The 18,824-nt window shown below is 30.5% G+C and overlaps 7 protein-coding genes across 10 annotated transcripts; 2 read left to right on the top strand and 5 right to left on the bottom strand.

The window, feature by feature from the left end:
• Nucleotides 1–32: 32 nt before the first annotated feature.
• LOC139986452 (probable tubulin polyglutamylase TTLL2) lies at nucleotides 33–5,791 on the top strand. Of its 2 annotated transcripts, XM_072001805.1 has the most exons (10): nucleotides 33–989; nucleotides 1,166–1,354; nucleotides 2,491–2,616; nucleotides 2,704–2,807; nucleotides 2,881–3,010; nucleotides 3,105–3,381; nucleotides 3,454–3,656; nucleotides 3,731–3,994; nucleotides 4,081–4,379; nucleotides 4,454–5,791. In XM_072001805.1, the coding sequence occupies exons 2-10, from the start codon at nucleotides 1,277–1,279 to the stop codon at nucleotides 4,572–4,574; spliced, it is 1,602 nt and encodes a 533-aa protein (XP_071857906.1). In that variant the 5' UTR covers nucleotides 33–989; nucleotides 1,166–1,276; the 3' UTR covers nucleotides 4,575–5,791. The 2 variants fall into 2 exon arrangements, with proteins under 2 accessions (XP_071857906.1, XP_071857907.1); XM_072001806.1 differs by having other exon boundaries at nucleotides 475–1,354; nucleotides 4,171–4,379.
• On the bottom strand, nucleotides 4,877–7,021 carry Rps4 (ribosomal protein S4). 2 transcript variants are annotated; one of them, XM_072001865.1, is made up of 6 exons: nucleotides 6,895–7,021; nucleotides 6,186–6,444; nucleotides 5,819–5,916; nucleotides 5,563–5,734; nucleotides 5,371–5,500; nucleotides 4,877–5,053 (listed from the first exon to the last, which is right to left on the bottom strand). In XM_072001865.1, exons 1-6 carry the CDS (start codon nucleotides 6,895–6,897, stop codon nucleotides 4,927–4,929), a joined length of 789 nt encoding a protein of 262 aa, XP_071857966.1. In that variant the 5' UTR covers nucleotides 6,898–7,021; the 3' UTR covers nucleotides 4,877–4,926. The 2 variants fall into 2 exon arrangements, with proteins under 2 accessions (XP_071857966.1, XP_071857967.1); XM_072001866.1 differs by lacking the exon at nucleotides 6,895–7,021 and adding an exon at nucleotides 6,585–6,604.
• Nucleotides 7,022–7,205: 184 nt separating this feature from the next.
• Dera (deoxyribose-phosphate aldolase) lies at nucleotides 7,206–8,736 on the bottom strand. Its single transcript, XM_072001859.1, has 5 exons — nucleotides 8,450–8,736; nucleotides 8,207–8,385; nucleotides 7,988–8,123; nucleotides 7,534–7,910; nucleotides 7,206–7,456 (listed from the first exon to the last, which is right to left on the bottom strand). The coding sequence occupies exons 1-5, from the start codon at nucleotides 8,472–8,474 to the stop codon at nucleotides 7,292–7,294; spliced, it is 882 nt and encodes a 293-aa protein (XP_071857960.1). The 5' UTR covers nucleotides 8,475–8,736; the 3' UTR covers nucleotides 7,206–7,291.
• A 337-nt stretch (nucleotides 8,737–9,073) lies between these two features.
• LOC139986461 (putative ATPase N2B) lies at nucleotides 9,074–11,921 on the bottom strand. 2 transcript variants are annotated; one of them, XM_072001820.1, is made up of 8 exons: nucleotides 11,781–11,921; nucleotides 11,030–11,413; nucleotides 10,538–10,723; nucleotides 10,214–10,455; nucleotides 9,974–10,142; nucleotides 9,771–9,911; nucleotides 9,560–9,679; nucleotides 9,074–9,488 (listed from the first exon to the last, which is right to left on the bottom strand). In XM_072001820.1, exons 2-8 carry the CDS (start codon nucleotides 11,399–11,401, stop codon nucleotides 9,366–9,368), a joined length of 1,353 nt encoding a protein of 450 aa, XP_071857921.1. In that variant the 5' UTR covers nucleotides 11,402–11,413; nucleotides 11,781–11,921; the 3' UTR covers nucleotides 9,074–9,365. The 2 variants fall into 2 exon arrangements, with proteins under 2 accessions (XP_071857921.1, XP_071857920.1); XM_072001819.1 differs by lacking the exon at nucleotides 11,781–11,921 and adding an exon at nucleotides 11,499–11,657.
• Nucleotides 11,922–12,095: 174 nt separating this feature from the next.
• On the bottom strand, nucleotides 12,096–13,562 carry LOC139986485 (rab-like protein 3). Its single transcript, XM_072001871.1, has 5 exons — nucleotides 13,469–13,562; nucleotides 12,957–13,166; nucleotides 12,729–12,877; nucleotides 12,539–12,652; nucleotides 12,096–12,470 (listed from the first exon to the last, which is right to left on the bottom strand). Exons 1-5 carry the CDS (start codon nucleotides 13,512–13,514, stop codon nucleotides 12,291–12,293), a joined length of 699 nt encoding a protein of 232 aa, XP_071857972.1. The 5' UTR covers nucleotides 13,515–13,562; the 3' UTR covers nucleotides 12,096–12,290.
• A 57-nt stretch (nucleotides 13,563–13,619) lies between these two features.
• On the top strand, nucleotides 13,620–16,131 carry Tfiiealpha (transcription factor IIEalpha). The gene is made up of 8 exons (XM_072001822.1): nucleotides 13,620–13,852; nucleotides 14,184–14,346; nucleotides 14,418–14,584; nucleotides 14,651–14,779; nucleotides 14,942–15,168; nucleotides 15,241–15,445; nucleotides 15,515–15,743; nucleotides 15,838–16,131. The coding sequence occupies exons 2-8, from the start codon at nucleotides 14,220–14,222 to the stop codon at nucleotides 16,011–16,013; spliced, it is 1,260 nt and encodes a 419-aa protein (XP_071857923.1). The 5' UTR covers nucleotides 13,620–13,852; nucleotides 14,184–14,219; the 3' UTR covers nucleotides 16,014–16,131.
• A 74-nt stretch (nucleotides 16,132–16,205) lies between these two features.
• Nucleotides 16,206–18,718, bottom strand: Arr2 (arrestin 2). Its single transcript, XM_072001824.1, has 7 exons — nucleotides 18,567–18,718; nucleotides 18,319–18,440; nucleotides 17,888–18,187; nucleotides 17,571–17,798; nucleotides 17,302–17,490; nucleotides 17,051–17,219; nucleotides 16,206–16,922 (listed from the first exon to the last, which is right to left on the bottom strand). The coding sequence occupies exons 1-7, from the start codon at nucleotides 18,631–18,633 to the stop codon at nucleotides 16,777–16,779; spliced, it is 1,221 nt and encodes a 406-aa protein (XP_071857925.1). The 5' UTR covers nucleotides 18,634–18,718; the 3' UTR covers nucleotides 16,206–16,776.
• Between the last annotated feature and the right edge of the window lie 106 nt (nucleotides 18,719–18,824).

Raw genomic sequence — 18,824 nt, 5'->3', positions numbered from 1 at the left:
AGATAGCCGCGAGCTAAGAGATAAACCAAGAAACAAAAAGCATTCGTTTAACCATAAATAGCGGTTAGGTCATCGAAGAGAAAGAGCTCGGACCGCGTACAATAAAACACGTGAAGGCTCGATCACAAACCATTTCGTCTCTAACCAGGAAGTAACTCCACCGTAAGGGACGTTTCATCGATTTGTCATTAAAGTAACCTTGCGGTACCTCCTACCTACAACGCAGCCAAACACGCGAAACATTTTGATGAATCTTTTTTACAATTGATACGTCATAATCGCGTACCTCAATGAGAGTATTCCTATTAATATATCCACGGACATAGATTGCGAGGAATACCGGTCGCGCTTTTACGAATTTCTCCGGAAACATGTCAGAAATGTGATTTTTTGATACGGGTGAAAGGAACCTGTCATCGCGATGCGCATTATTACAAGTTTTAAGGTTCAAACTACACCAGTCGATATTTATGCTATTTCTGGTACAAGTAAATCTGGCACAAATCTCGATGAATAGATCTGTCGGAAAGTCGCGTGTCCGCAATATCCTTAAACGGAAATCGGTGTAATTCTTTCGGAAGCTCGCAACCGATGAGACTTCCGGTGTCCTTGTAGATTCGCGGTGTCCAGCGAAAGCCCATAAAAGCTGGAAAGCGGCGTGGAAGGTGGCATACGAGCAACCTGCGCGCCTGCGACCAGGTCATAGCGATTGCGTAGACCGAAACGTGGCGGTGCACCAGTGAGAATCGAGATTCCGACTCGCTTGCATGCGGGCCCATCGAAATATTTAAATACGAAAGACTAATCTTTGACGAGAATGTCGTTTCGAAGAATAACTCGCTATAATCGTTAAGAAATATTTTCTTGGATATAAAAAAAAAAAAAAAAGAAAGAGAGAACGATAGATATAATCGAAAATGTCTAGATTACACGCTTTTTTAAAATCATCAAGATCTACATGTTGATATTTTGTGAATGAAAAGTGCGAGGTATGATAAGATATCTTGAATTTCTTCTTACTTTGTGTTACTAATTACCTTTCTTCTTTTCTCTTTCGAACTTTTCAAACTTGGCACAAGAACGACGGGAAACCGGTGTTGAACGCTTTCCTAAGTAAAAATATCGTTTAACGCTTTAATCTATTTTCTCCGTTTCACGTAATCAGAGGAACAAAAGTGTCGCTATTATTTCAAGAAAGAAGATCGATTATGCTACCGTGATACTACTAATCAGAGTTATTGTCTTCGCGCGGTCTTCCAAAATATAATGTTTCGATATGGCAGTGAAATACTTGGATGGTCCTTTTGTGTTCAGACTCAACGACAATGGTACAGGACCGCATCTTCTTATACAGGTATCGATATTCTTAGAATCGCTCCAAACGTTTCCTTCAATTTCAATGTTAGCTATTGAATAGTACAAGCGCTATGTATGGATGATATTAGATGCTCTTCATTGAAAAGACGAAAATCGAGCGAGTCACGTTTCAGTAAAGTGTGTATCACGATTGCGTGGGTAGTTTAGCTCTAAAATGCAATGAATACACGTAACACCGGTAGGTACATAAATGTTAGATACGTTCCGTCACGCTTTTATGTCGCTTGGAATTTGTTCGACACGGTTACAAACTTAGCCGTGCCCTTGAACTGAATACTTTTCAAGGTACGTACGGTGTGCATATGCACGTACATACCTGCAGAGCCAAACGAGATGCGACGCGCTTTTGCGTGCACCATTTTTAGAAACACGGCTATTAAATGCGACATGCAATAATAATAGACGAAGAATAGAGTTGTTGAGGCGCACCGTTACGACGATTCACCTCTTCCTTCCATACGATCTAACACAATAGCGATGTACGTACTATGCAGCCCGAAACAAACTTTCATCGACAACTTTGATATAAGCGTAATGTTCCTTTGGGCGTTTCGTTACGTAAAAATTAATTTCTTAGTCATTATGGGTAGATAGACAAGAAAGACAGTCGGACAGACAGACAGACAGACAGACAGATGGGGGTGGGAGAGAGAGAGAGAGAGAGAGAAAGAGCAGGCTATTAAAACGAAACGGAAACAATTCAGGTTATAAGAATAGAGTGTAAATGTGGTCGATGACCTTCCGCAGCGAATCGATGTTCAAGTTGTAAGAAAAGAATAATAAAACTAGGCTACCGTAACAGCGAAAAGAGATATACTCGAATTTAATTGTAATTAGAGGCCTTGGTTCGCTTTTCATATCAAAAATAACCATTCTTAATGCTCTAATAACACGACAAATAAATCAAGGGCGTTCTCTGCTATTTTTGCACGCGCATTCCAACTTTTCACAATTATAGAATGCGTAATGTTCCAGTTTAATAGATATTTTTGTTCCATTCGTTCGAAAGTCACGCGATCAAATGTTCTTCCCTTATTGTTAGAAGAACGAACTTTGATCCGTAAGTAAGTTGATAAACGAATTGTACATATGAATCGCATACTTTGGTCACAGGTTTGTACGGAACGGGGCTGGAGAGAATATACTGGCGAAAATAATGTATTCAAAGATCGATGGAATTTATGGTGGCGATCCGGCGGCTTCCCCCTTCCCCATTACAAGCTATTACTCCCATGGCAGGTAATAGGTCGTCTGAATCTCCTATCTTAAAATCGATTGCGGAAGCAAAGTGACAGCTTTTCAATCGTATTCCCGTAAATCTTTCAGTTTATCAACAGAATTCCGAAAGGGAGTTCGATCTGTCGAAAAGACAATCTTATCCGTCATCTTAGATGTATGAAGAAGATGCACGGTTCGATCTACGATTTCAGGTATAATCTAGAGTTTATCAAGATATCGTGAGAATAATATTCGATCAACGTTATCAAAAATACAACGCGTTAGTCCTGTAGGATATAACTTGCCATCGGAATATACTAAATTGGCGGAAGAATGCAGCCGCTGTGAACACGATAGAGTTTGGATCTGTAAGCCAGTTGGTCAAAGTCAGGGGAAAGGAATCTTTTTGTTTCGTGTAAGAATCAATCGTGCTACATGAATATCGATGATTAAAGGAAAAACTTAACTTATTAACCGAACTGGTCAAACGCACAATCTTACGTTTCTAGAAATTAAGCGATCTTACATACGACAATGCAGCGGTGGTTCAAAGATACATCGAGAATCCCTTTCTGATCGGAGGTTACAAATTCGATCTACGACTATACGTGTGCGTACCCTCTTATCGGCCTTTGACGATATACTTGTACAAGGAAGGATTGGCGCGTTTCGCTACAGAAAAATTTTCGTTGGAGCATTTGAACGATCCTTTCCGGCATCTCACTAATTTTTCGTTAAACAAATTGGGTCCAGGATACTCTGAGAAGAAGGAACGCGTTGGTTCTGGTATAAAATCACCGTCGCTAATTTAAAGTTTCTTGCATTGTACCATAGATAGCAGAATTCGAACATTCGCAGGTTGCAAATGGACCTTTAGACAATTGAGAAGATACTTCGAACAAGCTGGATACTACGATTGGTTTCTTTGGCAAAGAATAGCCTGTTTAGTCAGTTTAACTATATTGAGCCAAGCCGCGAGCATACCAAAATCTTCCAATTGTTTCGAGTTTTTCGGATTTGACGTATTAATCGACAGAAATTTAAAACCATGGTTACTAGAGGTTAAGAGATATCTCATTCGCTTGAATTATTAATAAAAATTATTGTTAACATTCGATAATCGACATTTGAACAGGTCAATTTAAGCCCAGCTTTAAGCAATGACTGCGAAATCGACTCTGAAGTGAAGAAACCTCTGCTGCATGACCTATTCGATTTACTAGGTCTTCCAGTATGCAATACTGGTCTCTCGCTTTTTACGATATGGTCAACAAACCCGATTGACAATGAGGTTGAAGTGTCTTCCAAGTTTTGTACAAATCGAACCATGAAAAAGAAATCGAAAACTTATCGGGAAACTGATGGTTTTCTAAATATATGCACGGAACTTCGACCTACCGTATGTATCTAAAATAAAGTAGCTATTGACAAATATTGAATTCTTGTTTTAGAAATGTTACATTCTATACCCATTTTAATTATTAGCTTAAACAATCAACTATCAACAATTCTACAAATTTATGGTCTCGTTACAATCCCTTGTTAGTGGATAAATATATTCCACGCGGTTTTCAGGGTAATAACCCAGAAAGCAACAATAAAACATCGATATGGGATAATGGTAAAGATTGGAGTACGCCATGCGCGAGAGAGGGAGGCTGGATTCGCATTTATCCGTTGACACGAATCAAATCAGAGAATCCCATTAATTATGTATCATCTTTATCGGAAACTACACGAATTGCAGAAAAGGAAACCAGAAATATCGCACTTTCTATACAAAAGTAATAATTTCAATAAATTTTTCCAATTTATAGCAAAATATCAGAAAAGTATATATAATTGGTTTCCTTTACAGATATTTAAAAGCTGCCAAAGAAGTGCACAAAAAGAATGAGAAATATAGAGATGAACAGTATAATGCTACATTACGGAAAATGATGGAATTAAATACCGAAATTTGGCTGCCATCGAAATAACTTAATATATACAGAACAGATATTCGGGTCTTTTATCTGCATATTCTTTTTATCATTTAAGCAAATCAGCACAATATGCTTTGACCAATTAAACGATTCGATAATACTACATTTAAGCCCAAACTTTTCACAGCCATAAATATTTCTCAATATTTTTAATAGCGAAATATGTTTTAAAATCGTATTCTAAACATAATTGTGATAGAAATATTAACGAAGAACATTCGCATTCTATTGTCGTATATTCTAAAGTACCATACGTGGGTAATTAATATGCGGGATAAAGGAAAGAGACATATATATATTCACCAAGAAATTCTCGGTTTATTGAATATTTTCTTGCAAATGTACATTAATTCACTCCCTTCGCTGCTAACCTCTTGTCGCGCTCTTCAGCAATCGAAAGCTTAACACCTTTGTCTCTTGGTAAGCTAATATACGGCTTTGTACCCTTGCCAATGATAAAAACGTTGTTCAACCTAAACGAATGATTTATGTATGATATAACAGCCGGATCAATAATCTAACGTAGCTTAGATTAACTTAATGAACAATAATACTCGTGTTTCCTAAATGGGTAATACTGAAAAGTCTATGTGAAAACAATCAGTGACCAATATGAAGGAAATTCATTTTGACCAACTCTTGACTACAATATTTTTTATAATATATTATAGCTTCGATTATGGTCGCCATAAAAATAAATTTACTCTTTCTTTTATAAAAATTTGAAAACAAAAAAGAATGTGCAAGGATCATGAAGTATAAGCAAATAAAGAGTAAATATTTTAAGTACCTTGTGGCAAAAGTATGCCCTTGTGAGTCTTTAATGTGGCAAATATCAAAGGAACCGGGATGACGCTCGCGGCTAACAACTGTGCCTACACGTCCTAAATTTCTTCCACCAGTAATCATACAGAGATTACCTAAACGATAATAAACGATTAATAAGTTTCATATATACATTTACAACTAAAAGATATTATACCTGAATCAAATCGAATAGAATCCAAGATTTTGCCTGTTGCTATATCTAAATGAATGGTGTCATTAACTTTAATTAAAGGATCTGGATAACGAATAGTTCTTCCATCGTGCGTTACCAGGAATGGAATACCTTTTGGTCCAGTTTGAACACGTTTTACCTTACACAATTTGTACTGCAATAAAAAATATTTAATTTCTTAGTTAAATAAAAGATATCTCATTGAATTATCCATGATTTTTTGTCAATGATTAAATACCTTGGCCTCTTCTGCTGTAATTCTATGAGTGGTAAACCGTCCCTTAACGTCATAAATCAATCGAAAATATTCACCAGTCTTATTAATGGTAATAACATCTAAAAAGATAAATTGAATTTATTAATTACAAACTTACAAATTACATTTAGTTTTCTATATGTCTTAAATATATTTTTTTAAATGATATTAGAAATGTGCACTTTTTGGGTTATACAGAAAAAATATTTGATTCAATCTGTGACCAAAATAAAGAACTTTTATTTTATTATTGGCTAATGTTTGACTACAACATTTTGTTTGAAAAATGTTATATCTTCGATATAGCCTTATATATACTTAAAAAAAATTAAGTATCTTATAAACTTACCCATGAAACCTGCAGGATAGTTGGGGTCAGTTCTAACCTTACCATCAACTTTAATCAGACGTTGCATTACAATTTTTGTTACTTCACAATTAGTCAACGCATATTTCAACCTATTGCGAAGAAAAATAACAAGAGGAAGAGATTCTCTTAATTTATGAGGTCCCGTAGATGGACGTGGAGCATATACACCCCCAAGTTTATCTAACATCCATGCTTTAGGCGCGTTAAGACGTTTCAAATGCTTTTTCGGTCCACGAGCCTAAAAACACATTTCACATACTTAATGTTATCGTCTCAAATAAAATGCACAAGAATTCAACGAACTTGTTAATGTCAAAAATATCATTCAATATAATAGTCATTCCATAAACAAAGAGGTTAGGTTAGAAGTTAGTTTACCATTTTTTTATCTCTTTTACTTCCTTAAAATATAATAATCGTCGAATATCACACTAAAAACTTATTTCCGTAAATAGATTTATAGCAAATATTCATATGAAGTATTGATCTGTTCGTTATAAAAATGTAACGCGCACAACTTAACCGTATGTCTTGCTTCATAAAAATGAAATAAATTTAACAAATCATATGAAGATAAATATTCACTTTAATTAATTTAGTTTACGCTTTACTTGGATATTAAAAAATACAACACATTATTTAGCCGATGTAAACGGATTTCATGTTAGCAACAAATAACCGCACTTACCATCTTGGTTTTCTAAATGGAAAAGGCACGTTCACGCGATGTTACTTTCTGCAACGCCACTGTTGCCAATATGGCGGATACGTGTGTATAACTGGTCCTTTTTTAAACGACTTATATTATATTGAGTTAAAAATTTCATAATTTTAAACTAACATAAATTGTAGTTATGCTTCAAGGCATAAATACTATATAAGAAATTGTAATTATATGATAATGTTGTAATCATAAAATGGTTGTTATTATTATGTATTTTCTTATTTCAATATTTCTGACTTTAAGAATCAATGGTATAATGGAAAATGTAAAAGGTATTTGATAATATATAAATCTTTTAATAAATGGATATAAAAGTATTACAAAATTACAATAACTATTTGAAAAAGATTAAATGACCATATTAATTTGATTGTATTGCTTCAACTATGTTGTCCAATAAGTTTGAGGCACCAATTCTAAATAAATCTTTAGATAGCCATTCCTCTCCTAATTCCATTTGAACCAACATCATCCATTCTAAAGCCTCCTGTGAAACTTTAATACCACCAGCAGGTTTTAAACCAACCTAAAATAATATATTTCAATACCAAATATAAGGTATGAAATATTGATTTTTGTTTTTTTTTAAACAAAAATTTATACCTTTCTCTGTGTGGATTCATAATAATCCTTGATTGCCTGACACATAATAACTCCAGCAGACAAGGTAGCATTTATTGCTTCTTTTCCAGTAGATGTTTTAATGAAATCTGCTCCGGCCATCATTGCTATCATAGATGATTTATATACATTCTCTAAATTACCTAATTCTCCTGTAGCAAGTATGACTTTCAAACATTTGTTACTACAAGCAACACGAAATGATTTTAGTTCTTCATATAATTCTTTCCATTGTTGCATCAAAGCCAATGGTCTGTTAATAACAATATCAATTTCATCAGCTCCTAGTTCAACACCTATTTCTACTTCACGAAGACGTGTTTCTAATGGAAACTGTCCAGATGGAAATCCTCCACCCACTATTTAGATAACAGTAATATATTTTATTGTTTTTTAATTTAAATATTATTAGAAAAGAACTTACATGTATACTTACCAGTAGCCCTGGAAATTTTATGTTCTTTATCAAGTTTTTCCAATATAGACATTGCATCTACAAATCTCATGGGATATACACATACAGATGCAGTATGCAAATGTGAGTTACTTGGTAATTTAAGAGGGTTTACTGCCTATAATTATTGAAATATATGAAAATCAATATTTTTAAAGATGTCGTAGAGATCAAAAGTTTTAATATAACACTAAGTATTACTTTAGTACACAAAGTTTCAATTTTTGAAGGTATATCATCACCTCCTAAAGTAGTTAAATCTATGAAACCTATTGCTTTTACCAACCAAGCAGTTTTAACATGATTTTCCAATTTATTAACTCTATAACGTATAGAATTAATTTTTTCATCTATTGCAGATTGATCGAAATTCATTGTAGCTACAACACAGGTATATAGATGTTAAAAACATGAAAAATTGTAAAATTATTAAATTCGATTTACCATTAGCCAACTTTTGAATATCCATTATACGTCTTTTAAAATTTTCAGAAATATTTAACCTTAATTAAATACGTAAAATGCGTAAAAATGAACACGTAAGAAGAGTGTGAGTGCTTTATATTTAGGAACGATATCGATTAGAAAATTTTTTTAGTAATTGATAACACCGCAATGACCTATAATTTACGATTGTTGGCAGATGATACAGTAAAGTATGTAAGACTCATATATGTGTGCATTTGTCAACATATCATTTCTCAGTTACTTTATCTTAATAAACCTTCTCCCACTTTATTCTGATATTGTATATTGTGATATATACATATAATTTTTATCAAATGCTACATTATACAATGTATCACATATACCTCACGAAAATTAAAATAAAACGCCTTTTACAAGCTAAAAAATATTCGTTCTAAAGCGAGAATGACTCATCAGTATAATTCTTAACTTATAAGTATTAATTTTTATTTATAAAAGCATTAAGAATATTTTTCTTCAGATAAAGTCGCAATTGTGATATAGAAGCTGTCTTGTCGTGCCTATTTCTGGAATGAAGGATTGAAATTGTCGATTTTTATTTTATAATTATTGATACATATTAAATATTATTTAACATCTAAGTTTATTATAGCAGTCGTTTATTGCTGAATATTATGTATAATGAAATATATAATAAATAAATTTACATAATAGTAATAAATACTATAAATATTTTCTGTAATATATTTTGATACATTTTAAACTAATTTGATATATCTTTGATATAGCGTACTCAAATGTACTTGTTACTTTTTCAAATTAATAGTATTCTTTTTTTGAAAATTTATTACCAACAGTTTGCAATTTAGTCATCAAACTTAAAAAAATTACTAAACAAAACTACTAAAATTTTTACTAATTTAAATTATTATTATCTATAATGTTGCCATTGTTCCCAATACTGGGTGGTTTGCATTTCAGAAAGTCGAGATACAGTGCGATCAAAAGCAAAAAGTTCTTCTTCTCCAGTAAAAAGATTAGATTTGTAATTGTCCTGTTGAAGGTACAAAGTTATAAAACTATATATCAGTTAATGAAACCAACAACTTTTGTTTTGTAACTTACTGAACCGTGTGATATTTTTAAATCATCCATTAGCATTCGTTTTTCATCTGTATATTCACTATCTCCTTGTGGGATAAAAAGTTCTGTATGTGGAACAGCTGCAGATATTACAACTCGTACCTGACAAAAATTTTTTTATATTTAAATATAAACATTTATAATGATTTAAATTGTTAAATATAAAGAGTGGATAGAATATACGTAAACTTACCTTATTGTCATATAGTGTATCAATTAATGTAATAAACCTTCTGGTTTGTGATTTAAGACGAAAATCTAGTTGTGGTACATCTCTTATAATAACTGTATGAAATGCTTGACTTAGTTCTAAATAATCACTAGCACCAAGTGGCTGCAAATAAAAAAATTGCTTGTTATATTATAAATATCTAATGAAAATTTGTAATAACCTACTCTATCACACAATTCTTCAAAAGTTGAATCCAACACTTGACCACAGGTTCTTTCAAATGTAACATTACGACCTCTTATGGAAATAGTTCGAGACCTCACAACATCATTTTCCTTTGAGCATAAATATTTAAACACTTTGTCCACATCACTAGTTGCATCCTCTCCTTTTCTATAAAAATTTATCATTTTTTAGAGAGGAGTATTTTATTACATGCCTTATTTATGCATCACTATACGTACATGAAATAAATTTTTTCATCTCTAAGTCCTGTTTTCAGCCTATAATCTACCCCTGAATCTAGGGAATTTATAACGCAATAATTTTTTAAAACCTGTATAAATGGAATAAAATTTCCTCTTTGTAGTCCATTTTTGTATAAATCATCGGGTGCTCTATTACTAGTTGCAATAACTATTACTCCATTATTAAAGAGTTCAGTAAATAACCGTTTCAATATCATAGCATCTGCAATATCAGTTACCTATATATATATATATATAATCTTTTATTAATACGTGTTACATTAAATCATAAATAACTGATTGTATATTTCAGAAGTGAACCTGAAATTCATCAAAACAAAGTAACCAAGCTTCTTCAGTAATACTTTTTGCAACTGGTGGTATTGGATCAAATGGTTGTAGTTTAGTACTACTAACATCTCGTACAATATTTTTCTTTACTTCATGTACTTTATTATGTACATCAAGCATAAAAGAGTGAAAATGAACTCTTTTTTTATTCTCAATCTAAAATAATACATTTCAAGATAATTACTTGTTTCCTTAATTAAAAAATTTATTTTGTAATGAACTGCATATGGAAAACCACTTATATTACTTGTAGTAATTATAGTATTTAGAGTACCTTTATCATAGTTCAAAGAAAATTTTTTTGTCATCAGTACCTTTACTATATAAAGTAACTCCTTTGTTGCATTAATTATTTTATTATATGCATGAATTATGCTGAAAAGTATTATGAACTGCCAAATTGTTAATAATATTTTGTGGCTATCCATGTGCAATAATTATATGATCTATAAACTATAATACCTGGCAACATTTGTAGAAAAGATCCATCAACATTGTTTTACCTCCACCAACCGCTCCATGAATATATAGTCCTTTTGGTGGTTGTTTTCTTTTCCTACCCAACCATTTATCTAATAAGTTGAATTCTTCAGGTTTGTATCCATTTATTTCTTCATAAATGCTCTGCAATGTTCTAGCAACTTTCATTTGATGTTCATCTTCCACTAGTTCTCCTTTTGCAATTTTATTTTTTAACATAACAATTGGGCCTTTCTCAATTAAACTAACATCATGAACATATGCATGACGTTGAATATGTTGTACAAATTTGTTGGACAAATTTGTAAAATAGTTTTGATTAAAAAATTTTTTTGGTAACAAATAAGTCATCATGGGAAAGATGTCCTAAAGGAAAGGTCATTATTTGTTATCTATGTATGTTACTTATGCATATTATTAAACGCCAGATTAGGTAAATACTTATTCTTACAGATAAATATTTGACAAATATACATTTAATTTAAAAAATTAACAAAATATAGAAAAACTTTCTAATGTATATGATCAAAGATATTCACATATTTATCGAATTTATGTTTGACAGACAATCAGCATGTTAACCTTTATATTACATATGAAAATACATTACATGTATCTACCTTAAAATAGAATACCCACACTAGGAAATTTAAAAAGGTAGGTGTGAAGCATGATATTGATAAATATGAAGAATTGAATAACTGGAAAATATATAATCAAATTATGTACTTACGCTTCTGTTTTCTTCCTTCGTTGTTATTTATTAAAACTGATTCTTTCATGATATTTTAATATTATTAAAAAGAAATTTCATTTACAAAGAAATTCAGTTTGAAAAATTATCTACCGCGCGTTATGTTATGACGTAATTAAAAAGTAAATATGGAACCATCAGATGCAATTTATTAATGGCTGTTCATAAGGGTCCATATTGATGCATAAAGCTTTATTCACAAACAAAAAAAATAAGAAGATATAAAATACCATTCTATTTCAATATTTTAATTAAATAAATGTTCTTAAGCCTAATTATATAAGAAATAATACGTTTAATATTTTAATTCAAAATGTATAATTTTATTATATTTTGTATATAAATATCTTAACACTATTTTCAAAATAATTATTTATAACATTTCATTTTAATGACTTGCACTTTGCTGTAAATTAGGAATGTAATACAAGAAATTTAGGAACGAAAATTCTATTAATGTTAAAATAGACATGATGAATTTTCTGAATTTCAATCATTATGATAAATTTTAGAACTGTATGGAGCACTATACATTGGCAGTCTTCGTTTGTCAGGATTGATTCCTTCTTTTAACGAATAATAACGTCTTTCAATAACTTTATCAAAAAACCTACTCAATTTAACAGAAGAGCTAGAACCAGCAGCTAGTGATCTCACTTGATGGCAATCCTAAGAAGAATGTTAACTTGAAAACAATAATATCAGTGTGTAATAATTTAAAATAATAGATGATATACCAAAAATATTTCATCAGCACCACATTCTTCTGCAATAGTTGAAGAACGTCTATGTACATTTGATCTGACTTCCGCAACTAGATCTAATTTTGTACCAATAACTAAAATTGGTATCTAAAAAAGTAATTTTATTTGCACAAAAGAACATGATAAAAAATTATACAATTATGTCAAAAATAATTAACATTACCTGTGTAGATCCTACAAATTTTTCAGGATCAAAATCATCAAATGGCTTTGATTTCATATAATTATTATCTTTACTCAAAACTTCTTCAAGCCATTTTTGAAGATTTTGCTGTGATTTTCTGTTTGTTAAATCATGAACTAATATGATACCTGTATTGTTAATAATGATTGATAATTTCTAAATTTTTTACTAATTTTATCCTTAATGTTATATATTTCATGTTTATACCATTTGTAGGATTATAAAAAACAGATCTTGTATTTTTATGACTTTGACTTCCTCCAATATCCCATAATTCAATAAAATATCTTCTCTGATTAGGAGTTCCTTCTTTATATTCGTGTAATTTAACTTCCACCGAGCAACCTATAGTCCATGAAGGATTCCTAATAGGTTGTTGTTGACATATTAAATGTGTTAAAGATGTTTTTCCAACGCCTAAATATAAAAAAGGAAGAATATTTAACAATTATTTAATCGTAAGGAGTTACATATACATAGATGTAAAAAAAAATAGATAACCTACAAATAATGTAATAAAAATATGTATGAAGCACATCAGATATAATTTTTTATAAATTAAGGAATTAAATAAGCTTGAAAAATATATTCTAGTAATAAATATGACATTTATGTTGTAATTAACGAAATACTAGATAATAATAGATAGATAAACAAAATAACAGATACTGACAATAACAAAAAGATATTATAGAATTGCTTCATATACATATCCTTACCAGAATCACCAACAACAATAATCTTAACTTTATCGATTGCAGCCATCAATAATTTTTATGAAACTATATAAAAATGTATCTTTTTGTTTCTTTACAGTTTCAGGTTTCAGGTTTCAGGTTACAGGTTTCTTGACAGGTAGTTATTTGATAATTTTCTATTATGAATACATAACCTAAAAACTATTTTACGCATAAACAAGCGTCCCTTAGAACGGTGCTGTGTAATATTTAATTAAACAATTAAATAATGTATTTTGACTTGTTAGTTTTTTACTTCTTTTGAGAGAACATACAATTAATATTGTAATACATATTTTAATTTGCTTATACTCGTATTTAATCAAAATATTTAATGATAAATGTGCTATTTAAATTACTTTAAAGGTTAGTATTTTGTTATAAATTAACCTTACAATTATAAATTGTACGAAATTCTTTTATTATTATTATTATTATTTATTGTACTCTAGGCCCAGAGCCAATTACAAGGATTTTCACATTCTTGTTTTTGGTGTCTTACATTATATTAGAAAAATTTAATGTATCTTAGATTTAAATTGTATGAAATATATCATTAAAAATAGCATCATTCCAAGATAATTAAAAAGTTAATAAAATGCTAAAACGTTGTAAAATATATTGTACAAGCGGAAAAATACATATAATTTATCTGCAGATTAATAATAGGGTTTAATAATTTGTACACATTTTTCAGTACTCTCATATTGTATTATATGTAATTGAACACAAGATGAGCGGTGAAGAAAGACTTGTTACAGAAGTTCCCAGTAGTTTAAAACAATTAGCACGTTTAGTAGTACGTGGATTTTATACGATAGAAGATGCTTTAATTGTTGATATGCTAGTTAGAAATCCATGTAAGTGAATTGGATATAAGTTATCTATTATACTATCGCAAATGCGTGATTATATTATTATGTTTTGTTAGGTATGAAAGAAGATGACATTTGTGAACTGTTAAAATTTGAACGCAAGATGTTAAGAGCTAGAATATCTACATTACGTAATGATAAATTTATACAAGTTAGATTAAAAATGGAAACTGGATCAGATGGAAAAGCACAAAAAGTCAACTATTATTTTATTAATTATAAGGTAAAACAAAATATTTAACCTCCATTGTTCTTATCAAGCAAATTATTGTACATTTTTATATTTTAGACTTTTGTAAATGTAGTAAAATATAAACTAGATTTAATGAGAAAAAGAATGGAAACTGAAGAAAGAGATGCAACTAGTAGGGCCAGTTTTAAATGTACAAATTGTTTAAAAACATTTACTGATCTCGAGGTATGTAAATTATTTGTAAATTGTACAGTGTTTTTCAAAGTTTTCAGTTGTATAATATGTAAAAGTAAAAAGAACAAAATATGAAGTAAATTTGAGAAACACAATTTTATTACCTCATAAACCTAGTGACAATAGAATACTTATTAATATAATATAATATAGGCAGATCAATTATTTGACATCACTACTGGTGAATTTAGATGTACATATTGCCGTGAAGTAGTGGAAGAAGACCAATCTGCCCTTCCTAAAAAAGATTCAAGACTATTATTAGCTAAATTCAATGAACAACTAGAACCTCTTTATATTTTATTAAGGGAGGTAGAAGGTATCAAATTAGCTCCTGAAATATTGGAACCTGAACCAGTTGATATAAATACAATTAAAGGGTATAGATTTTTAATGGAATTATTAATAATACGCCAAAATTCTTGAATATTATTTATACCTTCTCTTCTTAGTATTGATACAAGGAAACCAAGCAGTCTAAGAGCGCCTGGTGAACAGTGGTCTGGTGAAGCTACCAGATCATCAGGTTTCATGGTGGAAGATACAAGAGTAGATGTTACAATTGGTGATGATTCTATCGATGATAATGCAGCAAATAGGAGGAAGGAAAGACCAATTTGGATGATGGAAAGTACTGTTATTAACTCTGACTCACAGGTAAATTTTGTTTTAAAAATTTAGTACTAATGTTTTGTTATATCTTTCATTAATAATATTTCGCCTTAGCCTGATGGAGTTAACACACAAGAAAACATTTTGGACAAAGCTGCAGCTACTGCCACTAATACAACATCAATCAATAACAAACAAGGTGAAGATATAATGTCTGTATTATTGGCTCATGAGAAAAAAGGAGGAACAAATTCAGCAGCTGCTATAAAGTCCGTATTACCTCAAGAATCTAGTGATAGCAGTGATAATGAAGAAGTTGCTGAAATGCAAGCTATTGATACAGGTATCATTTTCACAAAATGTTTAAAGTGCATTGCAGAATTATTATATTAATATTATTATTTTAAAAAATATGCATATATACTAAATTTTTTTAGGGGAAGTAGAAACCATGGATTCTGAAGATGAAGATCTTGTACCAACTGTAACTGTTGCAGGAAAAACAGTAGCCATTGCAGATGTAAATGATGCGTTAATAGCAGAAATGACTCCCGTGGAGAAAGAAGCATATATTCAAGCATATCAGGAATATTATTCGCATATGTATGACTAACCAGAATACAGTCAACATTGGTAAATATTTAACAATGTTTTGTAAGACTGATTGACTGTTAAAATCCTTGTAATATTTTGTATAATCATAAAATAAATAATTTTCTGGGTTTGGTAAATATTCATACTCTTTATTTTCTTTTGAAGCAATCATAGTATTTTTAATAAAATATAAAGCAAACAAACACAAAAATTAATATTTCGAAATTTTTATATTTCTCTTCTAATATACAGATATGGCTTAACAATGTCATTAGTTTGTAATAAACGAACATTTACAGACACGTTATAATCACCATAAATCAAAGATAATAACATACATGTCACTTCTGGTAAGGTGGGAAGATTTTAATTTTAATCGAATATAAGTTATTTATTAAGCTTACTTAATTTTTTTTTTTTTCGTCTTTATGTGAATTTCTAACCGACCACCACCACCGGGTAGAAATTATAAGACGATATAAATTTTTTTATTATGCTTTCCGTTTTTTTTGTACTTTTTTCTGTTACATCTTTCTTGATATATTAATATTCGATTCTATATACCAATGAGCGCATATGGATATTATAATTTGTTTGCCTTCTGTACCTCTTATTATTCTTTCAATTCTTAGACATAACTCATATCAAAAGAATCCTAGAATCAACAAATTCTACGTATATGTATATAGTTCTATTATACTCTGTTTTAAATTTACTACAAAGAATTGTGAATCTAAGATTCTTTCAAAACAAGTATTTGTCCTTTTGCAAATGTTCCCTTTTTACTCTGGTTCATTTAAGCGCAAACGAGCAAAGTCTTCAAACACGATATTGTCATCATCATCATTCGAATAACAGGAATTTTCATATCGTGTCCTTTCAATACTCTTATTCTTTTTTAAAGTGGCCTTTTCTTTTTCTACAGTTCCTATAATAATAAAGTAATAGTTATAAATGCTATAATAAAATTTCGAAAATAAATTATTTCACTAATATTATTATCACATACATTTGATATTAAAATATTTAATATATGAAATAGTAAAATTTATTTACCAGGAGTTGGGTGCATTAGTTTAAATGGAACATCTGTAACTAATTCACCTCCTAAAGTGCCACAATTTAATTTTACTCGAATAGAGTAAGAGATGACAATGCCCATAGCATCACTAGGAGTTTTACCATCTGCTACCATAGTTGAAGATGCAAGATTCACATCATCATCCTATAATATCAACAAAAGTATATGAAAATGTGAACAGCAATAAAAATGACATTTATTTTTAATTATGTTGCATGTTGCATACCTTTAAATGGCCATCAAGAGCAATTCCACGACGATCCTTATTGCTACTAGCTAATGGAACAAGATAAAATTGCTTTGTAAAGGATGCTCCAGGTGTGATTGGACAACCTTCACGTGTTTCTAAACTAGCCACGTGTCGAGAAAATTGAGTATTAACCATTGTCACCTCGCAGTGTTGTACCACAAAGAGCTAAAATATATAAATATTATAATTAACTGCTAGATACAATACCACTATTATTCCATTACATTATATATATATGTATATACCTTAATATTTTTGACTGCCTTTCGAGAGTTGTTAGTAACTATGACATTTGCAGCTACTTTTTCTCCATGATAATAGATCTCCCTATCAAGTGTAACTTCCAGATTCAGTTTACCTTGAGAGAAGGTAAATCCTTTTGAAACAAGGGAGGTAGGTAATTTACGTCCTCTTGAAGGTGGAGCATATTGCAATTTCTTTATAGCTAATGCAACAGATGACCTTTTGTGTCCCTATATAAAAATTATAAATTACATACATTTTATATACATATAATATACATTATTGGTAAATTAACATTTGACTATAATTAGAGTATTACCTTGTCTTCTTCATGTTCACCAACATATATCCTGACAGTATATTCTACTCCTAATGGTTTTCCTTGATCATCATCTCCAGGTTGCAATGTAACAGAACTAGGAGAACTTTGTGGGAATTGAAATAAAAATGGATATGCATTTGCTCCAAGACGTTTCAGAAGACGTTCTTGAATAGGTGTCATATCTTGTTTTTCCTTCTTTATTGGAACTATTTGTTCCCGGCATATAACGAGTTCTTTGCTGAATTTGACACCCATAACTTCATCTTCCTCGCGTCCATAGCGAAAAACTGTTGTTACCTGAATAATAAAATAATAAGTGGAATGACTTTTTCATGTGCAAGAAGATATATATGTACATAATGTACGATACTTAGATATGTATATATACATAATCTTGTATATTAAAGTTCTTTATTCTTATTTCTTACCTGTCCATAAACTTTTCGTCCCTGAAGATAATCATTTTCAACAACAACAATGCCATCAATGGGATCTATGCTATCCAGATGATCAATGAAATCCCTTTTACCAAGATAAACTGTGACTTTCCCTGTAGATAGCAAGAAATCACGACTTTGAAAACAAACTGTGTCAAAGTAAAACTAATTCTTCTAATATTGTTTCTAAAAAACTATTACATTTTTATATGTTGGTCTTTTAATACTTTATGACTTACCATTTGGAGTTGTTTTCTTGAATACCTTAATGGCTACAATAAAAGTCAAAAACAAGAGAGGAAACATTTGGCACCTTTTCTCCAATTAAATGAACTAGCAGAAGTTTGTTTCCCACCCAGAAGTGACAATCTCTTAGCAAGAACAGGGAACTTCATATAGTCTTGGAGGGGCTTCTTTCCTTGAAGCCATACTATTAATTGTATTAGTTTATTACACAAGTTAGTTAATGAGATTAGAACACATATCTAAGGATTTTG

The sequence above is a fragment of the Bombus fervidus genome, chromosome 4 (genome assembly GCF_041682495.2).
Source record: "Bombus fervidus isolate BK054 chromosome 4, iyBomFerv1, whole genome shotgun sequence".
NCBI classification, from domain to species: domain Eukaryota; kingdom Metazoa; phylum Arthropoda; class Insecta; order Hymenoptera; family Apidae; genus Bombus; species Bombus fervidus.
Note: the sequence above shows the minus strand (reverse complement) of the source record. Positions and strands in the feature narration are given on the sequence as shown.

Bases quoted from the DNA above. Each gene is read 5' to 3' on its own strand.
- LOC139986452 (XM_072001805.1), top strand. From the start codon at position 1,277: ATGGCAGTGAAATACTTGGATGGTCCTTTTGTGTTCAGACTCAACGAC. The intron at 3,011-3,104 runs GTAAGAATCAAT...TTACGTTTCTAG, and splicing joins AAGGAATCTTTTTGTTTCGT to AAATTAAGCGATCTTACATA. The intron at 3,382-3,453 runs GTATAAAATCAC...GAACATTCGCAG, and splicing joins GAAGGAACGCGTTGGTTCTG to GTTGCAAATGGACCTTTAGA.
- Rps4 (XM_072001865.1), bottom strand. The intron at 5,501-5,562 runs GTATAATATCTT...ATTATCGTTTAG, and splicing joins TTCTATTCGATTTGATTCAG to GTAATCTCTGTATGATTACT. The intron at 5,054-5,370 runs GTACTTAAAATA...TCATTCGTTTAG, and splicing joins GGGCATACTTTTGCCACAAG to GTTGAACAACGTTTTTATCA.
- Dera (XM_072001859.1), bottom strand. From the start codon at position 8,474: ATGGATATTCAAAAGTTGGCTAATG. The intron at 8,124-8,206 runs GTAATACTTAGT...CAATAATTATAG, and splicing joins TTGAAACTTTGTGTACTAAA to GCAGTAAACCCTCTTAAATT. The intron at 7,911-7,987 runs GTAAGTATACAT...TTATCTAAATAG, and splicing joins TAAAATTTCCAGGGCTACTG to TGGGTGGAGGATTTCCATCT.
- LOC139986461 (XM_072001820.1), bottom strand. From the start codon at position 11,401: ATGATGACTTATTTGTTACCAAAAAAATTTTTTAATCAAAACTATTTT. The intron at 10,143-10,213 runs GTACGTATAGTG...AAATTTTTATAG, and splicing joins GATGAAAAAATTTATTTCAT to AAAAGGAGAGGATGCAACTA. The intron at 9,489-9,559 runs GTAAGTTACAAA...TACCTTCAACAG, and splicing joins TAAAAATATCACACGGTTCA to GACAATTACAAATCTAATCT.
- LOC139986485 (XM_072001871.1), bottom strand. From the start codon at position 13,514: ATGGCTGCAATCGATAAAGTTAAGATTATTGTTGTTGGTGATTCTG. The intron at 13,167-13,468 runs GTAAGGATATGT...TTTTATATTTAG, and splicing joins TATTGTTGTTGGTGATTCTG to GCGTTGGAAAAACATCTTTA. The intron at 12,878-12,956 runs GTATAAACATGA...TTAACAATACAG, and splicing joins TTTTTATAATCCTACAAATG to GTATCATATTAGTTCATGAT.
- Tfiiealpha (XM_072001822.1), top strand. From the start codon at position 14,220: ATGAGCGGTGAAGAAAGACTTGTTACAGAAGTTCCCAGTAGTTTAAAA. The intron at 14,780-14,941 runs GTATGTAAATTA...AATATAATATAG, and splicing joins AAACATTTACTGATCTCGAG to GCAGATCAATTATTTGACAT. The intron at 15,744-15,837 runs GTATCATTTTCA...AAATTTTTTTAG, and splicing joins AATGCAAGCTATTGATACAG to GGGAAGTAGAAACCATGGAT.
- Arr2 (XM_072001824.1), bottom strand. From the start codon at position 18,633: ATGTTTCCTCTCTTGTTTTTGACTTTTATTGTAGCCATTAAGGTATTC. The intron at 18,441-18,566 runs GTAAGTCATAAA...TGCTATCTACAG, and splicing joins CAAGAAAACAACTCCAAATG to GGAAAGTCACAGTTTATCTT. The intron at 16,923-17,050 runs GTAAATAAATTT...TTATTATTATAG, and splicing joins ACTAATGCACCCAACTCCTG to GAACTGTAGAAAAAGAAAAG.